This window comes from Felis catus, chromosome C1, assembly GCF_018350175.1.
Source record: "Felis catus isolate Fca126 chromosome C1, F.catus_Fca126_mat1.0, whole genome shotgun sequence".
NCBI lineage: Eukaryota > Metazoa > Chordata > Mammalia > Carnivora > Felidae > Felis > Felis catus.
In genome coordinates this window covers 216,474,981-216,500,384 of record NC_058375.1, presented here as the reverse complement: position 1 = coordinate 216,500,384, position 25,404 = coordinate 216,474,981, and the positions used below count along the sequence as shown (strand labels likewise).

At 55.7% G+C, this 25,404-nt stretch overlaps 1 protein-coding gene across 5 annotated transcripts in view; it reads right to left on the bottom strand.

Moving 5' to 3' along the window:
* AGAP1 (ArfGAP with GTPase domain, ankyrin repeat and PH domain 1) overlaps window positions 1–24,501 on the bottom strand; it is a 554,841-nt gene extending 530,340 nt beyond the window's left edge. For 2 of the 5 annotated variants that reach the window (XM_023259842.2, XM_023259844.2), the window contains exon 1: window positions 24,293–24,501. In XM_023259842.2, the coding sequence (XP_023115610.1) occupies window positions 24,293–24,455 (163 nt within the window). In that variant the 5' untranslated portion in view covers window positions 24,456–24,501. The remainder of the gene's footprint in view (window positions 1–24,292) is intronic. The other 3 variants (XM_023259845.2, XM_045034665.1, XM_023259846.2) reach the window with 2 other exon arrangements.
* Window positions 24,502–25,404: the final 903 nt, after the last annotated feature.

Sequence of the window (25,404 nt, the reverse complement as noted above, 5' to 3'; positions counted from 1 at the left end):
CACAGGAAGTCTTCAGAAGGTTAACTGAAGGGGCTTGGGATCCGGGCTGGTAGCCAGTTTTATTTCTGTCATCTTTAAAGTTCTTCATCAAACCCCCTTTCTGAAAAGCACTCAAAGATCCTGTCAGCAGAGGAAGACGACTCAACGCCCCTCTGCCCAAAGCTGTAGAGACTCGTGATGGGATCAGTTAATCAGTCAAGTCCTTGGATTACAGAACACAGCTGCAAAACCGAGTGTGGCCACGCTGCGGTCTTCAGGCGAGAGGAAGATGGTCCACCCCCTTCCCTCTGTCTGGACATTCCTTCTGGGCCAAGCTCAAGGCCAGGGGACTGCAGGGTTAGAGCCCTGACTGAGTCGGCCACTCCTCCCCTCCCTGCTGGGGCAAGGAGGCTCTGTGGGCACAGCCAGAGGCAGTCCTAACTGAGGCCTCACCCCATGTGTCATTAGCCACATTTTATAATGTTTTTCACAATCTGTTTTATACCTTTAAACATTGCTCTGATCTAAACACACATTCTTTCAAATCTTCAGAACATAATAACCTAATGGCTCTTACATTTTCCCAGTAAAAACAACCTCAATTAAAATAACAAAGATATCAAAATATAGATATCACATAAACACAATTAAATATATAAAATAAATAAAGATATTACTGGGGCACCCGGGTGGCTCGGTCGGTTAAGTGTCGGACTCTTAATTTCGGCTCAGGTCATGATCTCACAGTTGGGGAGTTCGAGGCCCAAGTTGGGCTCCGTGCTGACAGCTGGGAACCTGCTTGGGATTCTCTGTCTCTCCCTCTCTCGTGCTCTCTCTCAAAAATAAACATTTATAAGTAAATAAATAATAAAATAAGTATAAATATGATAAGAATAAATTATAATAAAGACAGGAAGTAAATAGTTCCGTTTGCGTCTGGAAATTCACTGCTCTTTGCTTCTGTTCACTTTGGAAGCCCATGGCTGACCTACACCCGCACTGACAGGATCCGACAGGGCTGAAATCAAAGCCCCGATCAGAGTGAATAATGAAGCACCCGTCACGCTGTATCACCAAGTGATACAGGAAAGGCAGGGGCAGGGGCAGACACTGTTAGGGACTAGACTACGCTCCCCCAATTCCATGTTGAAGCCCAAACTGCCCATGTGGCTGTACCTGCAGGCATGGCCTTTAAGGAGGCGACTCAGGTTAAATGAGGTCATAAGGGTGAGGCTCTCGTCCGAGAAGACTGGCGCCCTTCTAAGAGGACAGAGACACGAGGGACGCACACACACAGAGAAGGCCACGCGAGGACACAGGGAGAAGGTGTCCCTCCATAAGCCAAGGAGAGAGGCCTCAGGAGAAACCACACTAGGGGACACCTTGAACTCAGCCTTCCAGCCTCTAAACCCTGAGACAGTAAACGTCTGCTGCTTAAGCCTGCCAGGCTGTGACAGTTTGTCGGGAAAGCCCTGCAGACTGACACGGACACCGAGCCCTTCCCATCCCCCACAGCGTCCCCAGACACTCAGATCTGACCCTGCAGGATCCTATCAACAGCAGTCGCATGGCTAACTTCTGGGTCAATCACACGATGGAGGGCGGATCCCACCGTGGCGACCCCGCGGGAGGAGGACAGCCCTACACGGCACGCATCCCCAAGCCACTGACCCCCATGCTAGGGACATGACCTCAAGTCTCCCGGGGGAGCCAAATGAATGTGCACCCACCAGACAGACAACTGTCCGAGTGTCCGCACGTGTGAGGAGAGGCCAGGTGGAGGGAGGTCAGCCAGGAAGAGTGGCAGCAAGGACCGGACACCCCCGGTGCCACGCACGTACGCTCATGTCCCCCGAGGAAAGCAGGACGACACTGAGGCTCAGAAGTCCAGAGACCTCCGCGAGGCACACAGCTAGAAAGCAGCACCAGGAGACCTGCGCTGTCCCTCGACCAGTAGTATCTGCGGTGGAGACGCAGAACTGCCACAGGGAAGGTTCAAACAGAAGATTCCCGAAGATGAGAGATGAAAAGCACACGGCATCCCTCTTTTATTTCCAGATCCGGGAGCAGAGAACACTCGGGAAAGGCGCTCCTTCCACAGGGCACCCAGCCCCGCGCAGCGCGCACGTAAGTGGGTGTCCCCGAGGGCAGGGAAGACCAGAGGCTAGAGCCACGAGGTCTGGAGAGGGAGGAAGCGTGGCCAAGTGCGCGCCCGTGGGAGCCGCCCGGTCGCCGTGAGCAGCGGCCCCAGCCACCTGTCACGGCCCACAGGACGACCGGTCCACATGTCTCCCCATACCTGGTATCACCAGGCCACCCCCGCTCTACAAAGTACCTCACTTGCACGAAGGCTTAAAAGGCCACCCTGTCCTCCGGCATTGTCCCAGCTCCCTGTAGGTTTAATTTCTGTCCTTTCTATTTGCGAGCAATCATTCAAAATGTTTGAAGCCACCAATGAGTTGGCCTGTGATGTGCGTGCATGTTAAAGATCAGCATCCATGTCAAAAGCCACCCAGGAGCCCCTCCCATTCTCTTTGAAAAGCACAAAGTGTTCGGCTCCACGGAATTTTCCACACGGAATCACGAGGAAGTGGTGGACTTGAGCAGATGCCTGAAATCACGCCGGCGACCCCCGGCGAGCATCTCCCTGCTGACAGGACGGCGTGGGCGCGGTCCCCGCCTGCTCAGGATCCACGCCGGCTTCTGGACACAGCTTCTCCAATGGCGGCATCTGTGGGCCTGCCCGGCCCCTCTGCTGCCATCCCGGTGGGGCTGTCAATCAAGGTGGCCAAGAGGTGGCTGATTCTGTCCAGGAACAGGAAGACAAGTGTGGCGTCCCAGACGCAGCGACTTGTGCCTGCTCCCTGGACCCCGCCAGTGGATCCGGGCCCAGTCCGTCCCCAGACCTGCTTCCCAGGCTGGCCTCCCATGCTGGCTCACCCCCACACCCTTCTGGTAAATTCCACATCGGCCTGCATTAGCCAGAATGGGGTTCTGATGTTTTCAACCAAGGACCCAAACAGACCAACTTGCCGTGCCCTCCAGCATAAAGAGGAAGCAAATTCCGTTCTTAAACAGCAAAGGCCATCCGCTTAGGGCAAACACTGCCTACATTTAGCAACTTTTTTTAGCGCCTTCAATCTGAAGACAATTCCCAAAATGGCAGCTACGGACAAACAGGCTCGCCGACTCATCACTATGACCGTGGGCGGCCCCTCCTCTGGGACATCTGAGTACGAGAATATGTGCGCCACACATCAGGCGCACTCCTCGTTGCCATCCGTGGACTCGGCCGAGGGACAAGGCCTTCGCGGTCTTTCCGCTCTCAGGCGGTCGGCTCCAAGGAGCTCTCACCACCCGCACCGCAGGCCCTGGATGAGACCCTGGGGCCCAGTCCCAAGACCACAGTCCCAGAGCTCTCTGAGCCCTTGCTGGGGAAGGTCGGGTCACCCCACGATTAGACCAGGGGCACAGGCCACACGCCTGGCACTGGTGTCGGGAGCCTCCTGAATGACCTCGGGGAGCAGTGGCACTTGACCTGAGCAGTGCAGGTGTCAGCCGGTGTCAGTTGGGTCAGGAGAAGAGAAGAATGCCTGGAGCTCCGGATGTGGATCATCTGGAACCCGAGGTGGACGAGGGGGCCCTCTGAGGGACAGCTGGAAGTGACGTGCCCCCAGGGACGGGCAAGACCAGGCAGGCCCAGGCAAAGGGCCCCGGGTGCTAAACAAAGTAACTCCGTTGTCTTTATTTACCCCATGACTTGTTCTCAGAGGGTGAGGGGTGAGGTCAAGGAATTCCGACTTCCTTGAGCCATTAGAGGCTTTGAGCAGGGCAAGGCCTGGCCGGATCTGTTTTGGAATCTATTTACGGGAGAGCCAAGCTATGCAACACGAATTACCCATCAACATCCTGGGACATCTGAGCCCGCTGAGCAGACGTGCTGGCACAGGAGGTGAGACCTGACGGGATGGCCTGTGCCGGACCCCGTGACCTGACGGGATGGCCTGTGCCGGACCCCGTGTCCCGACGGGATGGCCTGTGCTGGATCCTGTAAATACAAACACGTGCTCATCTCACACATGCACACACACGCACACACAATGCAGGGGACCACGCACAACATGTAAGGCTGAGCATAAAGCGTCTCGAGAGAATCCTGGGGGTCTTCACACCGTTAAACCCTGAAAGGCTACAGAATCGTTGTTTTATTTAAAGTGATTTTTTTTCTTTTAATGTTTAAGAGAAACAGAGTGTGAGCAGGGAGGGGAAGAGAGAGAGGCAGGGAGACACAGAATCTGAAGCAGGCTCCAGGCTTTGAGCTTTCAGCACAGAGCCCGACACAGGGGCTCGAACTCACAAACCTGAGATCACGACCTGGGCCGAAGTCGGACGCTTAACCGACTGAGCCACCCAGGCACCCCTAGAAAATCATTATTTATTTGGAAGAGCTCAACAGTCCTCTAGAAGGTCTGACGTGCGGGGCGGGAGAGGGCTGTATGTCGTGGCACCTTCTGGCTTTTTAACTAAAAACGGCCTCCCTGGCGGCACAGGTGTGCGGGGGGGACGCAGGGCCAGCCTCACAAGCTGGCAGGCGGCAGCACATGGTGCCCTTGGACGCACCGAAGGGAACGCGGGGACGTGAACACGTCTTCCAAACTCACGATCTCGAACCTTTAAGACAGTGTGGTGTCGAGAGAAGCCCGTAGGGAAGCCACACCTGAGCCAGAGAAGCACCGCGAGGCCCGTCAACTACAGACGAGACCTGGAGAGAAGTGAAGTTCACCCCGAGGAGCGCCCCGTGCAGGCCCAGGCACGCCCACCTCGACAACCCACAAGCCAGCACGGGGGCCCCGGCCAGCCAGGACGGGACGCTCTCCTCGTAACCTCCAGAGGCACCTGAGAGAATGACATCTGCACTCAGGTATCTTAATTCCTGGAAGCGGAGGCAAGGGGCAGGTTCCCCGGCTGGCACAGAAGCCCACAGCTCTCAGGGGACACGGGAGCTGCTGAGCACGCGGGGCCGCGTGAGCCAGGGCGTCTGTCCGGCCCAGAGGTCTGGCCCGCACGTGCTCTTTTCTCATTGCCACGTCCAGGAAATCACCCCTCATCCTTGCTATATCCTCCCCCGAAAAGGTAAACATGCCCAAACTCCCCACACACCAAGATAAAAGGTGGCTCTCCAGCGTCCTGCTGATGTGGCATCAGGGCAGGAAGCGACAGGGACACTGACCGTCGTCTCCCACCCCTACACCGAACCCCATCACGAGCACTTTGGTGAAGAAAAACCTCTGTAGGAGCAAAATCTACTACAGGAGGAAGTCACACAGGGTTCTCTCCCCTCCCTATAAATAAAAGAAAGACACTCTCCAGAATGCGGAGCTGTCGAAAAAGACTTACAGACAGAAGTTTCCAGGTTTACTCTTTGGCCAGAGAACAAGTGAGTAATTTCCCTGAGCCAAGCAAAGGTTAATCAACAAAGAAGTTCGTTAACTTGTCCTGACCCTGAGCTCAGGCTGCCAGGCAGTTAGTCATAAAGAGCTGGGTGGCATTTTTGGGAGGGGAGAGAAAGTCACATGCCCACGGGGCGGGGGGGGGGGACAGTTTCCTAGAAAACGTTGGGGACAAGGAGCAGACAGAGGCTTGCACAACCCCTCACCTCGCCCTCCCGTCTTCCTTCCTCGTGGAGAAGTACTGGGTCCCAGGGAGCACACAGGTACACACACCTGCGGTGTATGCTAGGTGGGGGACCGGGCCAGCTCAGAGCTCTGCATGCAGATGAGAGGCTGGGAGGCAGGGCCGCCCTGGGCACTGTGTTGCATCCCTGGTCGCCACCCACCAGATGCCACTAACACTCTTCTCCAAAGTTGTGACAATTCAAAACTTCCCCAAACATTGCAAAGTTGCCCCCTTCCTAAGAAGCACCGGGAACCAAGCAGGGAAACTGAGGCCAGGGGCTCTCAGCATGATGCAGAGGGTGGGGACCAGACCGTCGATGTCTGGCCGAGCCTTCCGCCTGCCTCACCCCATCGCCTGTGCCTCATGTGCGCTACGGAGGCACCTACAAGCCAGCTCGTGGACTCTGCCCAGATGCTTTTAATTTTTAATCTCCTATAAGCACCCAGATGGGTCTGATTTTTACGAACATGAAACGAGTATGGTCACAGCTCCTCTCCCTGGGGCGTCCTCCCGTTTCCCACTCTGCCTCTTCCCCACCTCGGCCTCACCCCCACATCTGGCGTTAGTACAAGACACGCCCACGACACGCAGACGACGCATCCTCCCCCTGAAAGACAGGTGCTACCCCCAAGCAGTCACTGCCAGGAGCCTGCTGAGCCTACGCCCTAAGTGGGGACCCCCACCCTGTGGGTGGGAGCATGAGATTAAACAACAGATTTGGAAAAGTCGGCTGGTTCTTTAGAAGTCAGATATACACCCGGAGCACCTGGGCCGCTCAGTCGGTTGAGCGTATGATTCCCGGTTTCAGCTCAGGTCATGATCTGGAGGTTTCGTGAGTTCAAGCCCGGAGTCAGGCTCTGTGCTGGCAGCACGGAGCCTGCTTGGGACTCTCTCCCTCCCTCTCCCTCTGCCCCTCCCCCACTCGTGCTGTCTTGGCTCAAAACAAACTTAAAAATTTTTTTCCTAATAAAGAACAAATTTACATATACACCTACCACGCCAGTCCCAGGTACTGACCAAGGGACACGAAAGCATGTGCGCACATGAACTGAACGCGGATGTTCACGGCGCTGTATCTGCAAAAGCCAAACCCTGCAACCACCACAATCAGCGTCCATCAGAAGGTGAACTGCAGGAAACCCACATAACGGAATCCTAGTCAGCAGTGAAAAGGAACACACTTCTGACGCTCCCAGCAAGCCGATCAAATCTCAAAATCACCACCGTGTGTGAACGCAGTCAGCACAGAAGGGGTCTGTTACCGCGTGATTTCATTTCTCTTAAATTCCAGAAAATGCGAACTCACCCGGAGGGCCAGAAAGCACTCTGGTGCAAGCAGACGGGGGCAGAGAGAGGGACGGGTCACGAAGGGGAACAGGCAATTAAGTGGGGAGACGCACGTGTCCAATATCCTGATTGTGGTTTCGCGGGTGTGTCTGTCAAAACTCGTCAAAACTGTCAACTTCAGATTCGTGCAGTGTCTCTCACGTAAATCTTAACTCTCTGAAATTGCTGATGGAAATGTGTGCAGAAAGAGCTCTGCTGTGTGGTTTTGACAGAAAGTGCGGGAAACGTTCCATCACGTGAGGGCAGGCGTCCTCCCTCAGCTCGTGCGGACCGTCCAGCCAGGGTGGGGGGTACCTACCCTCAGGAAACTGCACTGCTGCTGGGCCGGAAAGGACAGGGGGGGCCCGGACTTCCCAATCACCCGGCGCGAGGCCCCCCCCCCGCCCCTCAGGAGCCCGCGGCCGGGTGGGACACTGCGGTCGGCTCCCTGCACGGACGGTGCGGGGAGTCAGGCCCGGAACATGGCAAGAATCCAGACCATCGCCAGCCCCGGACGGCAATCGGAGGACACCATCCTGGAAAGTCAACCACCCACCGCACGACCCGGGTGCGTCGCTGCTCGCTCTGCAGCCCGGGGCCCGATCTGGAGGAGAGGTGGGGCCGTCTGACCCACCGGACCCACGCCTGTGGCGGAAAGCAAATCCCGTGCCCAGCTCTGCTGCCCCGTGAAAACAGCACCGCTGTTTTCGGTCCCGCCGGGTTCGGTCCCGCCAGCTCAGCCACCTAACTCTGCGTGACCTCAGGCAAATCCCTTGGATTCTCAGGGTATCAATTCTGCCTATTATGCTAATTATAGCCCAGAGAAACAGCAGCTTCTATTTATACATGTTAAAAATTAACTGCGTGCTAGCACCTCCATTATTAAAATGTCGCCTAATTCGCGTGGCTTAAATTTAAGAGCCGTGTTTCCAACCCACCCAGATTAAAGGGGCAGCGGATTTTCTGAGCTCGGGTGAAGTGTCAACGGACGCCATCTGGAAACCGTCCCTGTCCCAGGCGGCGAACCTGTCACTGCAGGCGGCCAGCTCTGCCATCGTATCTCCTCCTCCAGCAATCAAAACGGCCAGCCAGTGCCAGGGCACCCCCAAACCTCAGCAAGGGAGTAGAAGTAAACCCAGCGCCTGCTCCCTTCTTCACCACCTCAGTAGTGATTAAAAGGCGAGGTGGGAACGCGAGCTTCGAATCACAAACTGGAACCTGCGAGACGGTCCACGAAGGGGGAGGCCCCCTGTGCCCCTGCAGACCTGGGTGGGGCTGATCTGAGAGGTTTCCGCTCTGTTTCATCAGCACATCACGACCGTGACTCTCGAGTTCAAATCCTAAGTCGGCCAGCTCCAGGGTGTGGGTGCATTTGGGCCTGGCTTTAAACTCTAGGCCTCAGGCTCCTGACCTGTAAAATGGGGGTTCTACCACCTCTGTCCCCAGGGGGACCTGGGTAAAATGACACAAAGCAGGTTTAAGCCCTGATCACGGGGTCCCGGGCACGGCTCACGTTCACCAAACAGCTGGAGCTATTATTACGGGTTTTATTAAGTGAAGAAGAGGAAGGAGCTGGGAGAGCGGGTCGTGAAATGCTTCGTAGAAATTTCTGGAATCCGGAGCGGGAGCAGCTGTCAGAGACGCCTCCAGGCAACGGTGTCATTTACAAGGCAAACCCGTGAGCCGCCCGCCTGGCTGCCGGCGCAGAGCTGTGCCCAGGTCGCGGGGAGACCCGGACCCCCGCAGTGGCCTCGGCCGTGCGAGCCTCTCCCCGGCGGTAAACGGCCGTTCAGGTCTCCTCTTCCTAAAAACGAACGGGAGCTGACGTCTGGAACGGAACCGCCAGGGGAGGAGGGTGCGGAGGCTGCTGGGCCAGTCGGCACCGGTGCCGGGCCTGGCACAGCGCACGGCTCGTGAGCGGCCGTCAACCGACCGCCTGCCCGATTCCCAGCAGCTGCTCGCTTCGCTTGGGGCCTCCCAGGTACGCAAGCTCGGCGTGGAAACCGGCCACAAGTGACCGCCAGCTGATCCCCGGACGAGAGAGCAGGAAGTTCTGGGGAAGGGCTCGGCTCCAGAGTCGGCCCAGCCCAGTAGGACCTGGCTGCCTGGGGCTCGAGGGACAAAGAATCAGCAAGAGGCTGTTACAGCCGAGGGTTCCCTCGAGCTCAGGGAAAAGCCTAGACAGAATCTACCCGAGATCACAACGCTCGTAGAGCAAATACCAGGAAAACACACTCTAGCAGATTCCATCGGCGGCCGGCTGGGGCCTCAGTCTAACGTCCTGTCCGTGCAGCCCCCTGCCCACCAGCCCCTGGCTCCCCATCTCCGTGGAGCGTGGGGGGAAACCGGCCAGCGTGGATCTGGGTTGGGGAAAACAAGTCTAAGTGCCCGGCTTGCGTCGGTGGCCTCGAGGCTCGGTGGCCCTGCTCACGTGGACGCAGCCCCTGACGGCTTCCACTGAGGAGTGTTCCCAGGGGCATGTTTTCAAACCAACAGAGAAACTCTTGGTCAAAATAAACTCAGGTTTCTGATTACGATTCCTGTTTTTATGTCCAGAAAGCCCCAAAAAGGCAGTATCATGATCGCTAAGGTTTAAGTCATGTTTTTTAAATATTGGAACCCAAGCTCCAGAAACCCCAGGATCTAACAGGACTTATGTAACAAGAGCCAAGGCAACAGTAACCATGGAAAACGGACCTTCCAAACACAAGTTTCTGGAAAAGTTCACCGCAATTAGCTTTACGTGGTATCTTCCTAAAGAATTCTCAGGCAGGGACTGTTTTCAGGAGCAACATGTGGTTGCAGCAGGGTGGGGAACTGTGCTCTAGTGGGAGGAGACGTACACCCCAGTGTAGCCCATCCACACACTTCTCCACCGCCCACCCTTCCTGCGAACAAGCCACTGGTGAGGTGGCCAAGGTTGTTCTCAGGATAAAACGGGGGAAGACTCCCTCGTGCATTCACACACACACACACACACACACACACACACACACACACCACACAAAGGAGAAGAGGGAGGGATGAACAGGGGGTCCGTCTACACAGGGGTGGAAAAGGCAGACGTCCCTTCATCCCTGCAAAGTGGCCTTTAAGATAAAGCCTCAGAAACAAGAGGCTTTTTGGTACCAGGAGGGGAGCAAGCAGTAAGGAGAATCTGGCTGCCCGTTAGGAAACTACCCGATGAAACGTACGAGGCAAGTCTTCTGGAAACGTCTTCCACCATGAAAACCCACGAACGAGACTAGAACGTTCTTTCACAAACTGAACCGGAAGAACCCAAGTTTCCCTGGCTCACAGCAGAGGACACGTTCAAAAGTCAAGCTTTTCCCACTGCGGGGGGCCGGGGGGCAATTGTGAGAGAGGGAGGGGCACTCAGAGCCACCACCCTTTCTTCAGAAACTCAACCCTTCCTTCATTGAGTGACAAAGAGGTGACAACCTAGACAGGTCTGCCATAAATCCCCCTCAGCTCAAAGCCTGCTCACGCTAAACACATGACTGTGACAAAAATGGAAACCGAAGCCGGGGCTCCGGCTAGAGATTTTGGACGCAGGAGCCCGTTCGAACAGAAATCTGGCGTGGAAACCAAGGCAGGGGCTGTGAGCAGGGATGCTGAAGTCCTGAGAAGAGGAGAGTGGAGTCCGACCGGCCGGCAGAACCCGGGCCGGCCCCGAGGGGACCCGGCGACACGCACGCGGCAGCAGAGGGCTGTGATGGAGCCTTGCAAGAGGATCTGGGAAGGAATCTGCTGACTCAACACCCCCAAGGCCGCGGGGTCCGCGGCCGCAGGGTCCAAGGCCGTGGGGTCTGGGCCAGCTCTGGGCAGGATGTGGACAGCACTGCAGGGGGCAGATGAGGAGGAAGCCGCCGACCATCAGCCCCTGTGAGGTCACGGCTCGAGGACAACTGAGAAGACACGCCCCGTTTGCGTCCACTCTGGAGAACAGGAATTTGGGGCCAATCAGGTTCTGTAATGAACACTGCAATTAACATGGCAAAGACAGGGATCACACTGTAATTCAGCTCCCAACTCAGGGCCAGGTTGACTCCAATTCTGGAGGCTCTTCCCTAAAACTCATGAGCCAGGGAGGTGATGGAGAGCTTAATTAGACTTCTCGGATGTGCCTGAAAACCTGCCGTGTAAGTCGGGCCCGTAATAGACTCATTCATCGCACCTGCAACATTTACCACGTGCTCGTGACGACCTTGACGCACTATCACCAGGTCAGACGGCCGCACACCTGCTTTCTACCCTAAGTATGGGGGACCAGGGGACCTCGGGACACTGGAGTCAGTACCCGTGAGGTTCCGTCCGCTCACCCCGGCACGCGCCCGGGTGTCAGAAGCCTTCAGCAGACGTACCCCTGTTACACGAGGCACACTAGTGCTTGTCCCTCCACGTGCTCCATGGGTTCCACACACACACCACAGTGTGTTTCCTTCCCTTTGCTGGGTATTACTCTCCTGAGTGGAATCTCACTCGGAGTTTGCTGGAGGAGGGATACTCGGATGAGACCATTCAACACAAGGCCCTAGGGCAGGCTGGCCTCGTCCGACCATCTCCTCCCCACCCTTCATCCCCACCTCCCCCCTCCACCTCCACCAGACCCGGTCATTTTGGGGGACGATGAGTCACGGATGAGGCCTCAGCAGCCACTCCAGAGACAGGAGGAAGCCTGAGATCAAAGTTCAATCGTATGGATTCTGAAACTGAGGCCCAAAGGGACGCGTATTTGCCAAGAATTCCATGGCAAGTCACTGAGGTGGGGGCCTTAGATCCCCAGGCCTTACAGGCCACAGTCACCATGGCTGTGATCCGCTATGACATCATTCGATTTCCAGGGAAGTGGCCGCAGTATAAACCAGTTAAGCAAGAAAACGCCTGTCTTGCACATCAATACATCGGCCACGTCGAAAACCACAGTCCTTTGAGCCACCCCCCCAACCCCTGCAAAACCACTGAGGCCGGAGGAGGGGCTACCCTCCCGAACACACACATCGAGCCGCAGAACTCAACTCAGAGTTCAATTCAAAGTCTCCTTTTGGGTTCACATCTAAACTGAATCAAGACTGGGGTGCCCGGGTGGCTCAGTTGGCTAAGTATCTGACTCGGTTTCGGCTCAGGTCATGATCTCACAGATCGTGAGTTCGAGCCCCACATCAGGCTCTGTGTTGACAGCATGGAGCCTGCTTGGGATTCTCTCTCTCCCTTTCTCTCTCTCTCTCTCTCTCACACACACATAACCTTAAAGAAATAAACTGAATCAAGATTAACACAACAAAGAGCTGTCCTTCCAAAGCACACGTGAAACTGACTTCCCCTGCAGAATGAGACCCCTGCATGTGGGACCCACACTTAGTAAGGGCCTTGACCCCACTGTGCCGACACTAAGCCTGGAACCTGACACCACAACACCCTGCCTGGCACTGTTTCTACAAATCCTTTGGATTCCTAGCCCTAGTCGGCCCAGCCTTGGAAAACTCTGCATTCTATAGAAAGAGCTAGACAGCAACCCTCTGGATGGATAGAGAGAGATACAACACTTCAGAGTAGAGAGGCAGGGCAGTGAGAACAGAGCAGCTCCCTCTACACGTTCCTTCAACTCTTCTGTGCGTTTCCAACTGTTCATCACAAAACGGTGGGGGAAAGAGAGCCTCCCAGGGCTGTGGTTAAGCCACAAATTTCATCTCTTAGTAGCAAAATACCTTGTTCGTATGAATCCCAGACCCTAGGCTAGTGGCATATCCCCCTCCCTAAGCAGACCCCAGAAGGGGGTGCGCCTGGGGTGATGGTCCGTCAACTCCGTGAGCAGCTCGACACAAAGAGCCCTGAAATTAATCTCAACAAGTCGGGGGGTGCCGATCTCCCCAGACGAGGAAGACCACAGCACTCTGGGATTCTTTCATCCCAAGCAGGCAGTCTGTGAAATGAAAAATCTGAGTGCCCCACAGCCGACATGCCATCAGGAGCAGACGGTGGGATGCTAGAACACGGGCTCTCACGTCTGAGCCTGGAATTCTGAACCACTTTCAAGAGGAGCTGCACTGCCGGCACATCCGGACCTCACCTGGCCTCCAGGTGGGGCCGCAGAGACTTGTAGGGAGAGGCACAAAACACACCTGGCCAGGATTTCAGCAGCACCCAGGCCTCTCCGGGCAAGCTGGGGGTCTAGGGAAACAGTGTGGGGCCTGGGGAGTCTGAAACAGGGAAAAAAAACCCTAGATTTAGATGATGGGCAAAATGAGATTAAGTAATCTTTTCATTTTACTCCCCAGCATGAGGACAAACACAAATTGAGAAACATTGGTAAAACTGAAATTTTCCCTTTTTTTAATGACTTTCTAAACATTTCTTTTAAATATTTAGAGAGAGAAAGTCGCAGGGGGGGGGGAGGGAGAGAGAGCGAGCATGTGAGCAGGGAAGGGGCAGAGAGCGAGAGGGAGAGAGAGAATCCCAAGCAGGCTCCACACTGTTAGCATGGAGCCCGACGTGGGGCTCAAACCCAGGAACCATGAGATCATGAATCTCTGGGCTGCAATCAAGAATCAGACGCTTAAGCTGACTCAGCCACCCAGGCTCCTCAAAACTGAAATTTCCTCAGTGAAAAAATTGGAACCTGACTTTTCTGTGGCAAGACCGTGAGATTCCTTCCGGCAAAGATGAGAGTTTTCCAAGGCCTCCTGCTGACACGAGAGGACACGTCTGTCAACGACCCCCTCCCCCATGTCATCAGCTTCCCACCTTCTGGGGCTCAAGCAGGGCACCTCTGGGAGCCCCTAGGCCTCTTCATGGCACCCCCTCTAGGTTGCCTAGCCCACTACGCACCCGGGCCAAAGCACACGCCTGCCCGGTCTACGCACGGCCAGTGGCCCATTCCCCTCTGTAGTCCTGGCACCCAGCTCCATGGGTCTATGGATTCAAGCCATTGAGTGAAACTCACCGACACCCAACAGATAGACACAGACATACGCTCGGTATGCGCATGAACAGATAGTTAGATGTAGCTACGGGCGGACACATCCCTCAAGCATCATGTGGTATCCACTCTGAGAAAGGCACCGCCGGCCAGGAGGCCACCGGCGGGACGAGCAGGGCCTCAAGGGCCACCACAGTCCAGGCTCTGTGAGCCACAGCTCGATCACAGAAGTCCCCGTGTGCACCGGTTCAGCTCCTGGACAGAGAGGCACAACAGCCACGCTCCCAGGGGGCTCACGTGCAGGTGCCTCGGACCCCCATCCAAGAGTCTGCGGAGGAGGGAGGGGCCGGGATGCACCCCGGATGCCCGCCTCTGGGCCCGTCCCACAGACGGGGCGATTCCTGACCGACATATGCAGACCAACCCCACAGGGACAGGGTCCTCTTCCACAAACCCTGGGAAGCACCTCCCCCGCCCAAACCTCAGGACATCGAAAGATGGAATCCCCACCACGCGGCCCCACTCTCGCGTTCCCAGGATCGAATCCCAGTCTCTCGCCCCCCCCCCCCCCATCCTGAGGCTCCCACACGGCTTCAGGCCTGCACCTCCATAAGCATCCCATGGACCTGGTCTCCGTGTCCCCACCATCCCGCCCAGACCCCCACCCTCCACCACAAGGGCCGGGAGGTGGTTCCCAGTCTCGAGCCCTCCCTGCCATTCCCCACGACCGCAGCGACTGCAGCGGCCAACACAGCTTCCGGGCTGCACGGCCGCCGCTGAGCGTCACAGCACTGCCCTCCCCACGCAGAAATCCATCACCGGTGGTCTCCCACTGCCCAAAGTGCTCTTCTCCCTCATCCTGGCCTCCTCGATTCTCTGGAGGCTGAGGATTCAGTGCAGATGTCTCAGTCCTCTTACCCACCGGCCGGAAAGCCCTCCGGTGCCTGATTCCTACCCGGCTTCCAGGTTGGGTTTAATCCCATCCCCTGGGAGGCAGCCCTCCCTTCCCCCACGCCGCCCACAGCTGCCCGTGATCTCAGGTTGCATCCCTGTGGCCTCCTGAGCGAGATCTGGCGTGTGCCGGGAGAAGGCTCAGGTCCCACACATCTGCACACCTGAAATCAAAAAATTCCCCTTTGCCACCTTGTAGGTGCTCAATAAAATCTTGTGCCTACTGCTTCTCACACTAGCCGCTTCCCACGCTAAACAGGGAAGATAAACAGAGCCCTCCCACCCCCCTCCCTCAAAATAAACATTTGCTCTGTGAGGCCACTGGAAAGCTCACACACTTCCACCCTTATGAGCTACCAGGTATGGCCTCAGCGGGCCTCTGTGGAGGGAGATGGGCAGTTCCAGGACGCAGCGGAATGAACAAAGAAAATAACCCCTTGAGAGCAGCACCGTTGGCAACACTTAGCTTTTGTTTCTTTCCTGCCTTGCACATAATGGCTACAAACAACAGAAACCGAGTAGTGCTAATGCGTAACTATAAGACCACAGAACAGTTCAGGCCCAGAGTAGAAAATGAGTTTCCTTTCAAATGCCAACACAGACCCAAGGGTTATCTAAAACCCAGGATGGATGTGGGGAGACCAATGCTGGCCAGGCTGGGATCTGGGATCGGCAGGATAGAGTACCCCAACGGATTACTAATTTGCCGAGAGCCAGGGAGAGCTGAAAGGGGCCCGTTCTGGTCTCCGGGGAGTTGTACCATTCACGTTTTAAAGAAAAGTACTTCCTGGTGAAGGATTTCACTTAGGCAGCTCCCTATTTACAGAGCTGTAATTATTCAACTCACAAGGATTTAACAGTTCGTAGAAAATCCGGAAGTCTAAGACAGTGCCGGAAATTTATCAGCCACTTAAACATTTGTTTATGAACAAACAATGGAAAGAACAAAAATCAAAGGACGAATGCAGCACCTAAGCCACCTGAGTGTCATGTAATGAACTCTGAACAGCAATGAAAGGTCTCTCCAGATAGGGGCTGCCCACCAGATAGAGTGGTTTCATGATTGGTTGTGTCCAACCAGAGAGAACAGGTAACACGACACAGCTCTCCACTCCCAGGCACCTGACAGGAACCAAAAGTCAGGCACGAGAATGTGCACAGAGGCACTGTTGTACCAGCAGAAAGTAGGAAACTACGCAAATGCCTATCAATGGTAGAACAGACTAAAAAAACAAAGGCGACCTTTAACTACACGCAACACAGATAGGTCTTGCCTTGCCGACCACCTTCTGGTTCTTGATCTGAATGCGGGTTACACACGTATGGTCAGTTGGTGAAAACTTCCTCCCTTACGACTCGGGCGTCTTTCTGTATTTATGTGCTATGTAAAAAAATAAAATAAAGAGTTCAAAAAAATTAGGGAGTTTGAAGTGGTCTCAATCCCGGCAATCCCAAACTTGAAATAATAATAGCACGTGGGAAATCAGAGCCCCAGACTTGCCTGTTGATGCCGAAATTAAAACAATGCTCTTGTTTGTTTGTCTGAAATCAGGTTCACCAGCCTGAGCTACCAGGGGCCTTGTTAGAACAGGAGACGGAATCACGGCTCACAGCAGCACCCCAGATCCTTAAAAACAACAACAAAGGCTGGGCAGGCAGGCTTACGGAAGTGCCCTCCCTGGAAAATACGCCAGCTCTCCCCCACAGAAAAGGACAACTGGAAACACAAACAGCTGAACCTCAGGGCCATCGGCTCTCTCCAAATCAATTTATTTTTCAGTACAAAAGCTAGCAAGTAGTTAGCTTACCTACATTACCAAATCTTGCTGAGGACCACCGACCACCCTCACACAGACAGCATGCTTCTGGGCTTGTATTTCAGGAGTAAAAAGCCCGTTAGAAAACTAAGTTGGGTCTTATTTGGTTGAAGGCACTGATTAAAAAAAACAAAAAACTTTCTAACTAACTTCTTCCTTTCCCCGATACTGTTGGTACGTCCCTTTTCAAGTGAAACTCATTGAATTCCAACTAAACTTACTTCCTAAAGATGCTACTCTCCCTTGAAGACCATTATCTGAGAATAAGGTAATGGTAGCTTTGGTGAGGCTGTGTCCTAAGCTGGAAATCAATATGGTTCTATTTGCGAAAGCCTGCTGAATGTTGACATTTCTAAGACCAAACATAAATCGCTTGTGAACATGGCCGGTAATTATTTGGAATTCTTCTCCCAGAACCATGAAAAGTGTTTCCCACCCTTAAAAAATGAAAAATAAAAAGCAGCTTCTAACCACGATGCTAATGACAACCAGACGGCATGAGCAGTTTTAAAGAGGAGACAGTTGCTTGTGTAGAAACACTGTACAAATACTCCAACACTGCAGCCCAAAAAAAGACAATCCCCATCAAACAGCGGGAGAAGTGTGAAATTTGCAAATGAGCCCCTGGTTAAACAAAAACACCAATCTGTTCCCAGACAGCTTAGGGTGGCCACCTGTTCCGGGCTGGTGGCAAGTTCTGATTACCAGTGGAAGAAACAATATCTAAGCAATGACAGCCCCCTCTTGGGCCCTGGTCCCCACCCTCGAGCCTATATTTAGTCTGCTCTTCATGGAAAATGTTCCGACCTCGCACACAGACAAGCTCTTGGGCTGGTTATTCAAAGGGTCCATTAACAACCTCTTCTGGCGGGGGGGGGGGGGGGGGGGGGGGGGTGGTATTTGCTCTCCCTCCCGCACAAGCCCCAGAGGCAACCAAAACACCCCCTTCTGGCCTTGATCAGCTGTGAGCCGGAGCCCAGGGAGGTGGAGGGACTGGGCCCAAACTGCCCTGTCTCTGGATGGGTCATCGCTGTATCTTGGGTAAGTCACTCCACACACAGCCCTGCAAGCAGGCTTCCCGCACTGTTAGAAGAACCAAAAATCCCCGTCAGCCCCTCAGGGGCACGGAGCTCCCAGAAGAAGGGGGTCCAGCGCCACTGCACATGCAGAGCCTTGCCCCCATACCCTGCACAAAAATAACAGATGCTGCAGAGACTGGAGATTAATATCTGCACAGTGCATTTTGCGTCTCAGAGAAAGGTACTTAACAAAGGGAAGGAATTATGCAGCTAAGCACCAGATCAGAACCCCCGAACCCTGGATTTTAAAAATAACTAAGCCTGATCCGCTTTGCCAAACTCAATCACTTAAAGCAAAGGATTCAAAGGATCTGTGGTGTCGGGAGACGGGGGCTGGGGGACGCGGGTTTGTGTGAACGTTGAGAAACACGACACAAGATCAAATCAGTAGTTAAAACAAGCCAGAGCGAGACTCACAAACTATAAACACCTGCGGGGGACACAGGAAAAAAGGATGCAAACTAAGGGATTTTAGTCTTAAGAAAATAAAGAGCCTGCTTTGGGACAAAAAAACACAGTGGTCGTAACAGGGCCACACGTTCTGTTGCAAAGGTTCCTGCAGCCGCTGTGGCTGCTTCTTGCTTCTGAGTCACTTCCTTCAGGCTCCCTGACAGCCCCCCCGCCCCAAGCTGCTAATAACACACAGCTCTCCTCTTTCCCTGAACTGTTCTTGTAGCTCCAAACCAGCGATACCAAAACGCATCATCTGCCAAATTATCAGAACAAGGGAATACTGAGGAACCCCATCTAAATACATCACACACCGGAGGGCACGCACGCTAAATATCAACAATCTCCGAGAAGACAGGAAGGAAGGTCCACAGAACAGCAGACTAGGACTTAAAGGACATGGGACATCCGTGGTCCTAACTCCCTGCAGGATCCCCTTGATGATGTCCATCCCACCCATCCGACCACTCCCTTCACAGGACACTCACTCCTCATCGAGGAGGTAGTGTGGACATCGATGTCAATTCATTCGGAACCGGCTTTAAATCCCTCCTCCACTAGGTTTAAGTTCTGTGGCCCTAAGCAACTCCCTGGCAGCTGGCCCTCCCCTCACCTGTAACCTGGACAAGAGGAGCCTTGGAGAGCAGGGCCCAAAGAACGTGCCCCTTCTGCTGGAGCTTTTCCATCCACAGTGACGCTTCCCAAAGTGCGGTCCCTGCACCAGCAGCACGGGCAGCCTCTGGAAACTCGTTCGAAAAACACATTCTTGGGCCCCACTCCAGACCTAGAGAATTAGAAACTCAGGGGCTGGGGGCCAGCAATCTGCTTTCCCAAGCCCTCCATGTAATTCACACGTTCGGCTTGGAGAACCAGGCGGCTCTCCGTGTTATAATGAAGACGCCACGTTATGTCAGCTGCCTACGTCTGACCTTCGCTTACACCCAACGTAAAGAAACACCAACGTTTTCTGGAGAGCCTGGCTGAAAAAGGTGTTAGGATTCAGCAAGCAGATCCTTCCCTTCCCCTCCGCACACTAAGGAGAGCTCACTTCCGCCCCAGACACCACATGTAGCTGGACTCATTTCCACCCAAGCCAAACCCCGTCGGATCCAAAAGGTGCCCGGCCCTAACGTCTGTACTCCTGCAGCAGGTTTCAAAACACCTTCCACTTCTGCCAGAGGATAAGTGCCATTCATACAACCAATGACGGGCAAAAAGACCCAAACTCCAGAGAAAATGTTAGCCCCTCTGGCAAGCAACCCCTGGGCATCCTGAATCACTTGAGGAGATTTAAAAAAAAAAAAAAAAAAAAAAATGAACAGGACCTTATTTCTGCCCTCGAAACGCTCCCAGTCCTTCCGGCTGGAGCTGAGCCAAAGGAAGCCGGGGACACGAAGCAGGGGGCCTGAGTTCTGCCTGGGAGAGGTAGGGGAGACACTGTCCTGAGCCAGGTTGGGAGGGATGCCTGGATTGGGGAGGACTTAGATGCTGGTAAGGTATGAAATTTAACCTGGAAGCCAGAACCGCCAGCCTGTGGAGGGAGAACTATTTTTAAGGAAGAAACCGCAACATTTGTATCGATAACTAAAAGGCCCCATACCTGCACCCTTTGATTAAACTTGAAACATTTCGAATACAGTCCATACTGGCAGAGAAAAATTACACTCATCCAAGGCAGGAAGAAGGTATTTGTTCCCCAGACAGGTACACACGCAACAACCAGACTAAATAATCTTCTGTATGGAAACCAACTCTTACAAGTTCTGCCGTGGTAAGCAAGGCTGCAGAGAACGCAATACTTGCAGCCACGTGCAGCATCTCAAACCCTTCTCGTCTTGGGCGAAGGGAACACGGACATGGGACGGTTTGCACACACAGCCCGCAGAAACCATCAAGAACCAGGACCTCTATCTCCAACTCACAAGGCGCTACGGAGCCAGCGGAGGCCACACCAACCCAGGTCAACTCTCTGGGCAAGTTTCCCACCCTCAGGGGTGGCATCACGGGATCACCAACAGCATGATGGGAGATGATATGGGGGAAGCACGTCGCACTCTGCTGTGCACAGATGCTCGGCAGTGCCGCTGGGCCATGGGATTAAGTGGTCCCTCGCCCCAACTTCTCAGGTCCCCCCCTTGCTGGGGCTCGGGCCTTGAAGCCTTCTGTCAAAGCGCCCTCACCGGAGCAGAGCTCTGCGGGTAAGGACCGGACCACTGTGCCTCTCCAAAGCCTTCAAGAGGAAGCCACACAAACCAGCGGCAGGGCCAGTGGGGAGCCTGGTTCCCCCTAATCTGCCACCTGGTAAGGGTGGTGGGGGGCCCAACCGCTGGCCCAGCTCAATGAGCCTGTGTGTTGTCATTCCCCACCACAGCTCGGCCGCTGACAGGCTGAATCACAACGTGCGATGCTGGAAGACGCATTATCCCTAAGAGAAGGACAAGTTTTATTTAACAAGGAAGGCAGCTGGCTCATTTACCTCGGCCCTGTCAACCCAACACACTTTCTAAAGGGAACCCGAGGCGGGAACCCAACAGGTTGTCCACCCTGGAAAGAGCAGTTGCGGACTCATTTCCGGGTGTGGAGAATACCCAGGCTACAAGCCGCGTTTCAGAGCACGCCACACCCCTGTGGGGAACCCCGCAGATCTGATCAGGTAAATGTGAAAAACAGCCATGCTTCCCTAAAAGCCAGAGATCTGGGAGAAAAAATAAATCTGAGTCTGAAATGAAAATTGGAAAAAAATACTTTTTTTTTTTTGGACAAGGTAATATTTTAAAACAAAAACAGAATCACATTTCCCATGCCCACAAACAGGGTCACAGACACATTCTTATTGGGGAATCTTGGTGAGCTCTTTCAAACGAGATCGTGCAATTCAGCCCATCACGGAGACATTTTTCCAATCCAGACCCACTTACGATCACTTTGAAATGAGCTTTGAACGGACGATAGCTACACATCATTCCCTTTGACAAGGCCAGTCCTCACGCCAACAGCAAAAATTCCTGAAAAACGCCAAAAAGAAAAGAAAAAAAAGCAGGAAATTTTTAAATAAATGATGGCACAGCCAAGTGCTGGATTATCACTCCGAGAAACTGTCTCTCCAAAGTTTCTCGTAACAGTGGAAAGTGCTCCCAATACGTTCACCAAGAAGCTCTGAAACTATGAATCCAATGTTGTGTACGTACACACAGGGGTTGGGGTGGGGGTAGGCCTAGCTGGATGGTCTCTGAGATGCAGACTGTTTTCCGTTTGGCGGGACAAACGATTTTTAAACTATCTGCTATGATGTACACATACTTTCCTGATGGGAAGTGGCTCTATTTTAAAATTCAGAAAGACATGTACTTTGCCACTGTGTCACCCTAACCCGCAAGGCTCTCAGGCAGGGCAGATCCGTGTATGCTCTGAGTTAACTCCGCCACTCCAGGCACCTGCTCCCTTACAGCACGGGGCTCCTGCAAACAGCTGTTGTCTCTGGGCCCCGTGGCAGTGCTCTTGGTTTCAGTAAGAGCGAGTAACCCAAGCCGTACACAACTACACAAAAGTGTTTCTGCACGGTGTCCTTTGCATAGCAAAAAATGTCTCCCTGCCAGAATTGAGCAATCCCCTCCACTTCCAAAACACTAAGAGCACAGACATAAATCACAACCGTACCTTAAAACTGGCACAGAGCAGGAGACCGTGTCATTATCGCAAACGGACTGGCCTTCCGTGAGAAGGGGCAGTGGAAGGTGCTTTGGGAGGCTACAGACCAAGGCTCTCCATTCAAATGATCCTTTGGTTCAGACCAGACTGAATGACCTCAGTCAAATTATCCCTCCTTGAACGGCCATCCTTTACCACACGAAGATAATGAAGCTGCCCCACATTCTCACGGGGTTGCTGTGGGGCCGCACAATGAGATTACAAATGCAAGAGTATTTCTGCTAAAGTTCTATACAAATGAAAGGTGGTATCATTGCTGATAACAAGGCAAAGAACAGAAGAGCATTTGAATGGCTCCTAAGCTCCGTTCACAGCCAAATGCAAAACAGACATTCCTTTTCCTAACAGAAAAATAGCAGCAACATCAAAGCCCCAACTAGGATTCGTTCACCGATTCTGAACCTTATTAGCAATGACAAAGATTCCAGCCAAGAAGGGGCTTAACTTGTCACATGGTAAAGGTACCAAGGCAAGCTACCAAAAACCACCATCTAGGAACCACGTGATTTTTTTTTTTTTTTTTTTAAGAGAGAAAGAAGCGAAAAGAAAAATGTAACCACATCCTCTTGCTAGAAAGTCAGGATGCTTTGCTGGGAGTGCTTGAGACCCCAAAGCTTGGCTTCAAGAATGAGAAATGAAAACGAGGCGTCATGAATCGCTCAGCTAGAGGTCTCTGCACAGCCACTAGGTGCTCTCGGTCAGGTGCATTCAATCCTTGTCTCGGGCTTTCATCATGTTTCATCAGACTTCTGTGGATGCAGCCAGAGAGCTGCAGAGAAACCAGGGAAACAGGCCCAGTGAGCGCCTCTCTCACTTTGACCACCACAGAGCCAGGGCTCCGGCTCTAGAGGAACCTTCATGCAGTATCACCCAGGCCACCGACAGGTGCATGCGGGTCCCACGGCCACCCACAAATCCTGTCGCAGGCACGTGGAGAGTCTACCCCTCGAGGAATCTGGAAACATCTTACTTACATCGCCAACAAGGCGGCCGTGTGGTCTGACAGCCAGGTCCCACACAAGGCTGGAGCACTGCTCAGATCCTCCCAGTGAATTACGGAGTCCCCTACGGACATAGCTGGCCAATCAGCAGCCCAGCCGGGGCACTGTTCAAGTCCGTGGGGCTGCCAAATGCCAAGAAGGTCAGCACCACATCCACCCTCCCCATCTAACTGGCCAAGCGTCAAAGCAAGACACTCTGGGGCCAGTTGCACAGAATGCACGATGCCAAAGCAAAGCCTTCCTGTGGTCGATGCCCTCACAGATGGAGGGGAGCTGGGTGACTGCCTGCAGCCAGGCTTTTGGACAATCTCCTGCCAGGGCTTGGAACATTCTCAGTGTTCCTCAACAGCGGCCCCAGTGGCCTTTGGTTACGACAGTCGGTACCGCTGCCCACCCTGCAGGCCTTGTACCATCTCTGGCCAACCGAGGGGGAAAACATGCTGACTGAGCGTGGCTGGGGTAGAACTCCACACTGACTGCCCACCTCGTCCCCCAGGTGGATCTCAGCCGGACCAAAACGGACAGGGCAAGGAGACAATCCTGAAGCCTAGTATCGCAGAAATAAAAGCCATCCCTAATCCCAAGAGAACACAGGCCCAGGAGAGGCAGAGCTCCGCACCTCTCCTGTAGCCACCCTCAACCAGCGGGAAGAGTAAAGGGCCTTCCGGACACGTGAAAGTGAAACCCAGAGACTGAGGGACCCCCCCCCGTGCTTCTGGTAGGGCTCCTCTTCTAATACGACCCAAGACTTTTGGGAGAAAACACTCTATGGAGACCAGCCTTTGCACAGAGGCAGGTGGACACGCTCCTGGATGTGACACAGCCTGCCACCCGGGCTGGCTGTCTGCAAGGGCTCCATTCGGCGGCCTGCACAGGGCCCCTGAGTGGGGCAAAGACAGGAAGGGGGCGGCCTGGCCCCAACTAAACACGCGGGCCAGAACCCGCAGCCCAGCAGCACTTCTCAAAACGTCTCCAGCGTCTGGCAAAGACGCTCGGCCCTGGCCTGGTAACCTGCCACGGGTCCGGTGGCACCAACCCCTCCAGCTGCCTTCCCCACCCCCACCCCCTGCCCCGGCATCGGTCGGGTCACTAGGGCGGCCCAGGACGCGGCAGCACCGAGCCACTTTCACACAGGAGAGAGAGACTCCGCTGCCCATTATCAAATGAACGCCGCCGGTCCAGCCTCCCCGGCCGAGCTGGCGGCGCCCTCGGCCTCCCCCCCGGCCGTCGCCCGGCCTTGCAGGACAGGAAGCAGGGGCAGCCGCGTGCCACGGCCCGGCGCGTGTGTACACACGCACGCACACACGCGCGCGCGCGCACCCCGCCGCGCCGGGGGCGCCCGCTCCCCCGCGCTTTCCAGAAGCCCCGCGGCGGCCCGGCCCTCACCTTCGATGGCGATGACGTGCTCCCGGATCTGGTTCTGCAGCACCGGCTCCTCCACGCGCTCCAGCAGCTCGTAGATGGAGTAGATGTTGGGGTGGACCGACTCGAAGCGCTGGATCTCGGCCCGGATGGCAGCCGAGTTGGCCAGCTGCTGCTGGTAGTTCATGGTGCAGGCGCCGCGCCCGGAGCCGCGCGCCCCCCGCCGCCGCCGCCGCCGCCGCCGCCCCGCGCCCCGGGGCCCGCGGGCCGCCGAGCCCGGGGCGCCGCAGCCCCCGGGGAGCCGGGCCCGCCGGCGGCGGGCGGAGGAGGCGCGAGAAGAAAGGAGCGGGCGGAGCAGGCGCGGGGCCGGCCCGCGGACTCAGTTCATGGCCGGGACGCGCGGCCGGCGAGCGAGCGGGGCCCCGGCGCCCCGGGTCAGCGGGCCCCCATGGAGCGCGCCGCGGCGGGCGCGGCCGGCCCCGGAGGAGGCTCGCTCGGGCGCCTTCCTGCGCCGCAGCCGCCTTCCACCCCTAGGCGCTGCCCCGCCGAGCAGCCATTAAAGCCAGGCAGCCGCCGCGCTCCGAGCGCCGGGGCCGAGGGCCGCCCCCCTCCCCGGACAGTGGCCGCGCCGCTCCGGGCGCCCGGCCGCGGCGTGGGTCCGCGCGCTGCGTGCTGCGCCGCCCGCCGCGCCGGGGCCCCCCGCGCCGTGCCCGCCGTGCGCCGCCCGCCGAGCCGGGACCGAGCCGCAGGCGCCGCGCAAGCCGCGGAGCCCGCTCCGAGCGCCGCCCGCCGCCTGCCCGGCCGGCCCCCTCCCTGGCACGCAGGGCTCCGGCCCACGTCGGCCCCGCCTCCGCCCGCGCGCCCCGCCCGCCCGCGCGCTCGCCGCCCTCCGGCCGCCGCCGCTGCGTCCTCCGCGGCGCTTCCCAGCGCGCCGGATCCCGGGGAATTGCGCCAGGCTCCGCCCCGCGCCCGCCTCTGGGCTTCCTGGGACTTGTAGTCCGCGCCGCGCCGCGCTGCGCCGCGTCCCTCCTGGCCGGGACCGCGGGTAGGCAGGGGGCGCGCGGCCGGGGCCGGGGCCGGGGCCGGGGCCGGGGGCGGGGGGTGGGGGGTGGGGGGCGCGGGGCGGTCCCGCGGGG